A 10429-nucleotide genomic window follows, 5' to 3' on the forward strand; every position below is an offset into this window, starting at 1 on the left:
ATGAGCTTCGCCAAACTTTTGGATCAAATTGGCGGCATGGGGCGCTTCCAGGTCATCAACGTTGCCTTGTTGGCCGTGCCCATGTTGTTCATGGCCTGCCACAACCTCCTGCAGAATTTCACGGCCGCAGTCCCCAGTCACCACTGCCACGTGGCCACGAACAGCACATGCGGGGGCAACTTCACCACAGCCGTGTACTGTGGGGATTTTCTGGCAGCCTCCATCCCAACTGATGGTGGGGTGCCACACAAGTGCCACCGGTTTGTCACCCCCCAGTGGCAGCTGCTGAACCCCAACTTCACAGGGGCAGAGGAAGCGGAGGCAGAGACGGAACCTTGTCCGGATGGCTGGAGCTACGATGGCAGCGTCTTTGCTTCCACCATAGTCACAGAGGTAGGAAAGCCACAGCAAGCTCCCTGTCTGTTGGGGAGCGGGGAGGCACGGATGGGTGTGGGACTTTCACTCTGGGTGCTGTATCCAACAATGACTTTGTGGTGTGGAGAAGCACACTGCTTGATAAACAATTCAGCAATGTTTCAGAAATCGGAGTGCCATCCCAGTCAAGGCGGTGATTGTCCACTTTTCCATGTGGCAGTGAGTCCCATAGGCTGGTGCTGCAGTAGGAAAGGCCTTGTCGTGGGTCACCACCCAATGGGATTTGTGTCTATGGGGGTGTCATGGCAAGCTCCTGCACTTAGGCATTTACCACGACCTCATCGGTGGTCATTAGGACCATTAAGCTGTGGAGTGGACGTGGCCACTCCAGCCCACCCCTCACCTCTCCTCCATATTTCTTTTTCTGCTCTATTCCTGGCTTCCTTGTTGAATACGCTTCTCCCAAGCAGGAGGTGTGTCCCACTGCAATGGGGAGCTCTGCCAAATATACCGTGTCCCTCAAAACCGAGCGTTGGGATCAAAGTCGCAAAACTTGGCAACACCGAATTTCCTCTCCAAACGCTGACAGGCAGCTGTCGGTGGGGTCTCCGTGTTAACAGCCTCATCCCTCCTTCCCGCAGTGGGATCTGGTGTGCCAGTTCCGCACCCTGAAGCAGATGGCCCAGTCGGTCTACATGGCTGGCGTGTTGCTGGGCGCCATTTTGTTCGGGAGCCTCTCGGACAAGTAAGAGGATTCTTCCTTTGTCTTTTGCTTCTTCGCCAATCGGATTCGGCCAGATTGGCTTGTTCAGCTTGGCAGGGACGCCGTGCTTGTAAAAACATTAGCAGTATATTCGCAGTTGAATCAGAGCACGTCGACTGGAGATTCGAACTCAGGCTTCCTCTCCAACTCCAATGCTTCAGAAAGCACGGCTGTGCCGGCTTCGCTTGGGGAAGGTGGGGCAGAGCAGGGAGCTCGAGCTCATGTTCTCAGCCTTTCTGTCTGTCCCTCAAATTTCTTCCATTGAAGAAACGCAGGTTCCCCCTCCCGCCCTGGCCTCGTTTTGGGCTGAGCTGCCTTCCCAACCCACTTAACAGGGTTCCCCTCTCCGTGGACCAGGTTTGGTCGCAAGCCTCTGCTGATCTGGTCGTACCTCCTGATGGCCGTCGCAGGGTCCTGCGCTGCCTTCGCCCCGAGCTTCACAGTCTATTGCACCTTCCGCTTCCTGACGGGGATGGCTCTCTCCGGCATTGGACTAAACGCCATGTCACTGTGTAAGTTTCTCCCTCTGGCCCAAGAATCAGCCACGCACACTGCAAAGCTGCACAGGGATTAAACATAGGAACCTCTGAGCATGTGCAGAGTGCATTCTGCCCACTGGTAGGCACAAGGGCTTCACACACCACCGTCCTCCCACTGGAACCCTGAGCTCCCTCGCCTCGGGGTTATTCCAGGGGAAGGGAAGTGGGGGAGGGAGACTGGAGAAGCCTGGGCTGCTTTTCAGTCATCTTCATAGTTCTCGGCATCAGGTCAGAAAGGGAAAGACTTGGTGAATTCTGCACAAGCCAGTTTGCCATCTTGCCTTTTCCTCTTCCAGCAGTGGAGTGGACCCCCATGCAGTCTCGGGCCACTGTCAGCATGGTGACCGGGTATAGCTACAGTGCCGGGCAGTTCATCCTAGTGGGCGCAGCCTATGCCATCCGTGACTGGCGCTGGCTCCAGATGGCCACGTCCTTCCCTTTCTTCGCTTTCTTCCTTTATGGCTGGTGGGTGACACTCTTGTCTGCACCACACTGCTGTTTGACCGCTAGGTGTGCACATGCCCAGGTCTCTGCCCCAGAGAACCTACATTTGCTGCATTTGAGGGAAGGGAGAGGGCCAGCAAATGAGTCAGAAGACCAGATTCGGAGGGAGGTTGTGATACTAATGACTTGGAGGAGACTCTTGTAAGAAGGGATGAAGAGACGTCAACATTTGATCAAGAGAGACAGGAGGGGCTCTCAGGGGTACAAAGGCAGAACATACGTAGTGGGAAGGAACTGAAGTGGCTGCTAAGCAGGTGAGGTTCCGTGGGATGAAGAGTTGTACAAAAAAGAGAGAAAGGGAGCCACCCCTTGAGGGGAGCCATCATTGCCATCTTCTTTCCTAGCATGGCTCCTCTGCTCTTAAGAGCTTCCCTGACAAGCAGCTGTTGAACATGCAACGCTTTCCCCAGCACTGCATCATCTTCAAGCCCAGGGGAAGCTCCGCCTGTTGAATGTTTGCCTCTCTTATAGCTACTAAAGGCTCGGGAGACTTGCAGGGGAAGAAAATTTGGGTGGGTTGGGGGAAGGACAGAACTGGGATGCACAGTTGATTGTCAGTGTCACCACAAAGGGGCTTCCTTCTGGAGCAGCCAAGTCGGACCCTGGTCAAGGGTCCACACCTATTAGAGGGCCCCCTGAACTCTCATTTCCAGTGCCCCATAGCAGAGGGTGCCATGGGGACTCCAGCGTATATCTATTCCTTGGGCCCCCAGCAAGCTCCTGCCAATACTGGGCTGGTGTCTGCCTGCTCCCCACCTCCCCTCTGTTTTCTCTTGCCCAGGTGGTTTACAGAGTCTGCCCGCTGGTATGCCACGGTAGGGAAAATGGACGAGGCGCTGACGGAGCTGCAGAAAGTTGCCAGGATAAACGGGCGGAAGGAGCAAGGCGAGAAGCTCAGCCTCGAGGTGAGAAGGCAGGGCCAGTGGGCCTTCACTCTTCTCTCTGCCAAATGTCCTCTTCCGCTCTGTTCCTTTTTGAACCCAGGGGACAAGAGGAGGAGGAGGAGGAAGAGTCATGGAGGTTGTTGCTGGCTACCTCGGTGATGCTTCAAACACTCAAACGAGGTTCCTGAAAAAGTGCACCCCCCCCCAGCCTGGACGCCTGCAGGCAGAACCGAGGCAGGCACACACCTGCTCACAACTGCGAGGGATTCGACTGCCTGCTTGCAAAGGCTCCAGTGGAAAAGCTCTTGCACCACTGTCATGAGCTTGGGTGGCTTTAGAAGGAGATGGGACAAGTTCACTGAAGAGGGTTCTATCGACAGAGTCATCTTGACTGTGTGGAACCTCCAAGAGCAGTGGCAGCCTACCTCTGGACACCAGTTGCACGGGAGGGAAGGGGTGCCTTCCTCTCCTGCTCATGGGCACCCCACTGGGGTTCAGAAGGTGCTGGACTAGATGGGACCCTCCCCTGATGTTCTTTTGTGCCCCTTACAGGTCTTGAAAGCTGAACTGCAACAAGATTCCACTGCTGCCAAACACAGCTTTGCCATGGCCGACCTTGTGCGAACGCCAGTGGTGCGCCGGGTAACATGCTGTCTTTGTTTTGTGTGGTGAGTCAGGGCAGAAGTCGGTTGTGGGGCAGGCAAGGAACTCAGGGAAGGGCAGTGACCTTGAGGTTCAGCCCTTGGCAGAATCTCCAGGAAAGACGCTGGAGAACTGCTGCCAACCAGTGCTTGCCCGTGCTCAGGTAGATGGACTCAGGAGGAAGTCGCTTCCTGAGAGGAGCACAGGCTGAAGAAGAAATGCCCACGTTCTTTCTCCCCTTACCATAAATACATCCACCCTGAGCGCTCAGGTACACCGACACATCCCTTCGGAATCTGAAATCTGAGCATCTGATTTGTCCCTCGTCATCATGAATGATGCTAGAGAACTCCCTGATCCTCTAGAAGCCTGGGATTGTGCCTCTTTCATCCCATAGTTCCATTCATGCACCTTATCTGGCATCTTTTTATCCATGTGCACAGCATTTCTTCCTCTGGGTAGCACAAGTTTCTAGAACAATCTCTGTTCCTCAATGCATTCTGCAAGACTTTGGGGAGCCTCCAGCACCCAGCCAGGTACAAACATGTTACCGGGGATTCGGTCCAGGATAGGCAGATGGGAGGCTCACACCCTCAACCTGCTGCAGTCTCTTGTAGTCTGGTTGCCCTCCGCCCATAAGAGAAGCCCTGCTGGATCAGGCCAATGGCGCTTCCTATTCCAGCTTCTGTTCTATCTCACAGTGGCCCACCAGATGACAGGGAGCACATGACACAAGACACTTGTGCCCTGTGGCCGTTCTCTTGCATCTGGCCTGCAGAGATGCAGTAGACTCCTTCTAGAACCAGGAGGTTGTCTATATCCACCTCGGCCTGTAACCTGTGATGGGCTTTTCCTCCAGAAATCTGTTCGATCCCCTTTCAGAGGCATCTAGGTCTTCAGGGACCATCACCACATCCTGTGGCAAGGGGTTCCACAGGCTGGGTAAAGAAACAGTTTCCAAAACCTGCTCCCGCCTTCAGGTTCTCCACCAGCTTCGCCTACTACGGTTTGGCGATGGACCTGCAGAATTTTGGGCTGAGCATCTTCCTCATCCAGGTCATCTTCGGGGCCATTGATATCCCTGCAAAGCTGATAGCCTTTGTTGCCATTTGCTACTTGGGACGCTGCATCACCCAGGCGGCGACCCTCATCCTAGCCGGACTCTCCATCGCTGCCAACATCTTTGTGCCCCAAGGTGAGGCAGACCACCTGTGCAAGAGCACACCTCCAGTTCTGTTGATCGTTTCGAGATATATTTGTCTATTATAATATCAGTCTTTGCTGATTTATCGAGTCATCATTTGATTAAATTTGCACATGAGTAAACCATAGCTCATGTCTAGTTGGACAGGCTCATAGTGTGTGTGCGTGGGGGGGGGGAAGACAGTCCCTAAATTCCCCCAACCCTAATCCTTACGACCACTTGATCCTTGAGATCTGTTGGAAAAGAGGGACGCAGGCAGCGTGGAGGAGAGTCAGGGACCAGCATCTGACTGCACTGAAGGTTTCCAGCTCCAGAATGATGCCAAACAATGGCAGCTCCATTTGGCTGGAGAGAGGGAGAATCCGCACCCAAGACCAGAGGGGCGAGAGGGCAAGAAATGTGGTCCAGGGCACGACTCAGGCCACAGCAACACGGCAGATGGAAACTCCTGTGGGAGTCCCTTTGTGGGAGGGTTGGGAGTCTTGCTGCCTGCAGGACTGACGAGTGTCTCCTCTCCCCAGACATGCAGCTCCTGCGCACGCTCTTCGCTGTTTTCGGGAAAGGGTGCTTGGCAGCTTCCTTCAACTGCGTCTTCCTATATACTGGGGAGCTCTACCCCACAGTGATCAGGTAGCCCCCCCACCTTTGGACCCACAAGAATCTACAGGCCATTTTAGATGGTTGGTTTTCCTGGGAGAATGTCAGAGCCGGACTGGGACGTGCAGCAGCAGTTGCCACCCCCGAGGAGGGGGAGAGCACTGGGAACGTGGCAGGGGCAGAGGACCAGCAAGGAATTAGATGGAGGTGGTCAGCAGTTGTGGGGCGCTGCTCTGGCCATTCCATTGCCTGGGGTGGGCACATCATGGGCTCTCCTTTCCAGGCTGGCCCTGGGATCCTAAACCTCAGAGATAGTCCCCCAAACATGGTTACCTCTGAGAATGTGCAGAGTGCCTTTTCTCAGTGTACAGTCCACCAACCCCTGCACACCTGAGATCAGGGGCTGGGAGTTGCAGGACTTTCTTAGTTGATAAAAATGTCACCATCGGCAAACTTTCTAGGCAGGCAGTGCGACGCTGGGGGGACGGCTCCCCCCCTTTGCCCCACGGTTTCGTTTTTTGTGCCCGGCAGACAGACTGGGATGGGCTTCGGCAACACCATGGCACGTGTTGGCGGGATTGTGGCGCCCCTGGTGAGGATGACTGGCGAGTATTCCCCATCCCTTCCCCTGGTGATCTACGGGGCGGCTCCTATCGTCTCTGGGATTGCTGCCTGCTTCCTTCCGGAGACTCTTGACAGGCCGTTGCCCGACACCGTGGGAGACGTGGAGCAGCTGTGAGTCGTGCAGGCCGGGAAAGGTTTCAGCCTTCTGGGTCTTCGGCTGTGTAGATAGTGCCGTAGGCTGAGGTGGGAGGTGGGTGACGGGCACCAAGCCCGGACTTGGGATACGCAGCCTACATGGGGCACACACCCGATGTTCCCATAGCACAAGGGGTCACCCACCCCAAACTCACTAGTGCTGCACAAGGCACAATGACGCCAGGGTGCAGGAACTTCGGGAAGAGCCTGTGACTCATGGGAAGGAAGGGAAGGAACTGCTGGGCAGGAGGGTGAGAGGTTCCTGGCACCCTGTGGCATACCTCAGGGGGGGTGGGAGGGCCATTGCTCTGGGTACCACACCTTGAGGAATTCAGGAGGTGCCTTTGGGAAGGCTTCTGAGGCCAGACGTGCCTTTCTAAGATCTCCAGGAGGCCTTCTGAGGCCCAGGGAGGCTGCAAGTGGCCTCCCCAGGCCGCAGAAAGCCTCTGGAAGGAACTTCCTGTTTTCTCCAAAGACTAGAAGTGCTACCCTGCACATGCCTGATCTCACCTGATCTCGGAAGCTAAGCAGGGTCAGGCCTGGTTAGTACTTGGATGGGAGACCGCCTGGGAATACCGGGGGCTGTAGGCTTATACCATAGTCTTTGAAGGTTGCCAACCAGAAGTGCCTTTCAGAGACCTCCGGGAAGTCTTCTGAGATCTGGAGGGGGTGCCCGGGGGGGGTATGAAGGTGTTATGGGCCCCAGATGCCAGGCGCCCTGGCTGCACTACTGCTGGCCTGTCAGGACCCGATTTCATGACTGTGTCTGGCTCAGTGGGGACTGTCCTTGGGAGTCTGAGCTGGGGCTCCCAAGGCTTGTCACTGCCCAGTCCGCCCTCACTGCCAGGCCCAAGAGAGATCAGAGTCCCTCTGAGTCACACTACAGAGATCTCAAAAGGAAGCTGGCCATTTGGTGCCACAGCCAAAAAGCCGAACGCAGCCTGGGCTCACGAGTCTCTCCAAGGGCAGCAGGGTCTTTCTTCATGACACATCTCAGCCAGTCCAGCACAACAAGGATGGTTTTGAGAGCCAGTGAGACCCTTCAGCTCCTTGGCCAGTTGCTGAGTTTCACAGCACAGCTGATCTGAGGAACAGTAAGCTTGATTTCCTTTGCTCCCTGTCTAGGAACTTGGAGCAGCAACAGGGAGAGGGGAACTGCAGGGCGAAGGCCTTCCACCCAGAAGCTCCCACCCTTTGCCTGGAAACGAAGGGGACATTCCTGGACTCCAGGCCAGTGGGACGTGCAGAAAAAAGAGCCCCAGAGATCGCTGATGTGAGCAACAGCAGCTGAGGCTCAACCGCCAGCATTTTCAGTGCCTGCCAAGCACAACCTCCAATAAAGATCTACTCCCCTTTCTCAGGCGTCCCACAGCTGTGGCTCTTCGTGGCTCCTGCAAGAGTGGCCAGGCAACCTTTCTGGACCCCTGGCATGTGCCTCACAAGAGCCCACCTGTTACCTCCCAGCTTGGTAATCCATGACAAAATGGTAGCTTGCACAACTGGGGGCGTTTGGGGTTACCCGAGTAGTGTGCACTGCTCGGTTTTCTCTCCATGCGCCAAACTAGGCTGGGATGGGATTTGAACCCAGGCGCCCCAGGATCAAATCTTCTGGGGTTCTTCTGGGAGGGCACAAGAAACAGAAAAAACATCTTACCACTGAAGTGGATGCGGGTGGACAGAAGGTGTGAGGGTGACTTTAGATCACTGTCTGAACTATTGGTAGCTCCAGAGTGGCCTTCAGCCCCGGGTCGGCCCACACAAGAGGCGAACTGAGGCAGTCACCTCAGGCAGGAGATGGGGGCACCCAACTCCATCCATCCATTTGTCTCCATGGCACCTCCTCCCACGCCCTGGGAGAGGAACAGAGCAGAAAAGTTCTCTCGCTTACACCCTCTTCTCATTTCCTGTTCCATTTCCTTTGCAATTTCACGTGTTCAGGATCGTAGCTGACAGATTTCCCTGTGAGCTTCAGGACTCAGGAGACTGGTAGATACAGACACTTTGCTCCTTGTCCTGGGCCTGTTGAACCTGTGAATACTGTGGTTGCAAGTACAGGACTGTACCACTTTTCCAAGCAGCCCACCATAGAGACAGCAGCCCTGCAGAGAAAGACACAGCTTGCCCCACAGTACGGGCTTCATTCTGCACTATCCCCTCCCAATCTGCCCCCACTGGTGCCCCACTCCCCCAGCCACCTCCACGTCCAGCAGGGTCAGACCAGGGGCAGCAGCATCAGCGGGTCACCATGGCAAGTGGGGCCTGGCAAGTGGGGCTGCTGCACTGTGACTTCCCACTGGGGGGAGAACGGTGCCCTTACCACCTGCCCTGGTTGCCCTGAAGAACCAGCTTCCAGTGAAAGGTCCAAAAGAGGACAGAAGCCTCGCCTGACTTCTGGGTCAAAAATGCCCTTGCTCAACGTCAGAGAGTTGTGGCCGGGCCAGATCGAGGCCCCTGTTCTCCCCCTTGCAATCTGGTGGCCAATGAATCCTTTTAAAAGGGAACAAATTTCTCAGCTGTGCAAAGTGGGTCCTGACCACCACCACCACCCCCAGGAGGGGGTCCTAGCAGCGCACCCTCCGGCTTATCATCGGAGTTTCAGGCCTTCAGAGTGAGAACTGTAGTGGGTTGGGGGTCCAAGATGAGAACAAGTCCACCAGGCACTTTGGTTGCGAAGGGGGTGCTTTGGCCAAGCCCCTCCATCTTCAGCCAGCCTCCTCCTCACCTCCTGGACCCCCCTGCGCTCTGCCTTGTTCCACTCTCCACCATTTCCCTGTCCAGATGAAATGCCTCATCTCGCCCTCCTCCCCAGTCCGGAAAGGAAGAGGGCAGAACATCCACTTCCCAGTCGAACATTTAATCATCATCATATTGTCTTGTTCATTCTCTAAGGTTACAATCCTATCCACACTTTCCTGGGAGTAAGCCCCATTGACTATAATGGGATTTACTTCTGAGTAGATGGGCATAGGATGGGGCTCTGTGTCAGTGACACGCTGGAACCAAAGAGCAAACCTGCCTTCCCCGAACACACAGCCTTGCAGGTTAACTTGTGACATTCATTGATTCCCAGTCAGACCGACGGAAGTGGACAGCCTGGACCAAAGCCTTGCACACCCTCTTCAGGGTCACTGCAGAGGCCCCCTTCTCTCCTGAAGACGCTCCAAGGCTTCTTGAGGCAGGCTAGATGCTGCCCACTCCACCTGCTGACAAGCCGGCCCCAAATACATGCTTCAAACAATGTCTTGAGCCAGCAAATAAACATGGAGGGCAGCAAATTTCAACCGCTGTGCGACAGGAGGTGGTGGCTTCTCTGTCGTTGGAGATGATAAGCAGAGGTCCAACAGGTGCCTGTTGGAGACTCTCTGAGGGGCTTAACTCTCAGGCAGGGGGTCGAACTAGACGACCTGATTGGTCCCTTCCAAATCTAGGACTCTGTGAGTCTTTAAATCAGTGATTTTCAACCTTTTTCATCTCGCGGCAAACTGGCAAGGCACTAAAACGGCCAAGGCACCCCAGGTGCTTTTTGACAATTGACAAGGCACACTGAGCTGTCAGTGGGGGCTCACATCCCCCAATGGTTCTATTGATAAATGACCCTCTTCCAAATTCCCGTGGCACACCTGGGGACCATTCGCGGCACACCGGTGTGCCACGGCACAGTGGTCGAAAATGGCTGCTTTGAATGGTCTGCAGGTGCACCTCAGGAGTTTGGGGGAGGCACATTTATTGGTAGGACCCTTGGGAGATGTGAGGTCCCCACCAGCAGCACTGTGTGCCTCGTCAATTGATCGTGTGTTCTTGACAGTTTTAGTGCCTTCTCAGTGAGCAGATGAGATAAAAAGCGCTGCGAGTCACTGATTTGGGGTTTAACTTTGACAGGCCTGTACAAGGCTTTTCAAACTGGCCCGAGACATGTTGGCTCCTCTGCCCACGCTGGCAAGCTGCCAGGCCCCTGGCCTCCCACTCTGCCCCAGGAATTGCAGTCAAGAACCAAACCAAAGACTGCCCCGGACAAAGTTCTGCGTTGCACAGAGCTCTTCGTCAGGCAGGGGGGCCTATGCGCCTGAAGAAGCGTTCTGTGCCACTCGCAAGCCAGCACATGCCAGCCTCTGCTGGTCTGGGGAGAATGCGCTTTCTTCCTCCGTTACAATGCCTGCCTTTG

The 10429-nt window shown here is 55.3% G+C and overlaps 1 protein-coding gene and 1 pseudogene across 1 annotated transcript; both read left to right on the forward strand.

Annotated features, from left to right (window-relative positions):
* On the forward strand, positions 1 to 7558 carry LOC136635220 (solute carrier family 22 member 6-B-like). Its single transcript, XM_066610372.1, has 10 exons — positions 1 to 393; positions 1017 to 1120; positions 1496 to 1650; positions 1974 to 2142; positions 2963 to 3086; positions 3618 to 3733; positions 4688 to 4902; positions 5433 to 5541; positions 6040 to 6243; positions 7393 to 7558. Exons 1-10 carry the CDS (start codon positions 1 to 3, stop codon positions 7556 to 7558), a joined length of 1755 nt encoding a protein of 584 aa, XP_066466469.1.
* Positions 6742 to 6858, forward strand: LOC136635384 (5S ribosomal RNA; annotated as a pseudogene).
* Positions 7559 to 10429: the final 2871 nt, after the last annotated feature.

The sequence above is a fragment of the Tiliqua scincoides genome, chromosome 15, assembly GCF_035046505.1.
Source record: "Tiliqua scincoides isolate rTilSci1 chromosome 15, rTilSci1.hap2, whole genome shotgun sequence".
Lineage (NCBI taxonomy): Eukaryota > Metazoa > Chordata > Lepidosauria > Squamata > Scincidae > Tiliqua > Tiliqua scincoides.

Bases quoted from the DNA above. Each gene is read 5' to 3' on its own strand.
- LOC136635220 (XM_066610372.1), top strand. From the start codon at position 1: ATGAGCTTCGCCAAACTTTTGGATCAAATTGGCGGCATGGGGCGCTTC. The intron at 394-1,016 runs GTAGGAAAGCCA...TCCTTCCCGCAG, and splicing joins CTTCCACCATAGTCACAGAG to TGGGATCTGGTGTGCCAGTT. The intron at 6,244-7,392 runs GTGAGTCGTGCA...CTCCCTGTCTAG, and splicing joins GTGGGAGACGTGGAGCAGCT to GAACTTGGAGCAGCAACAGG.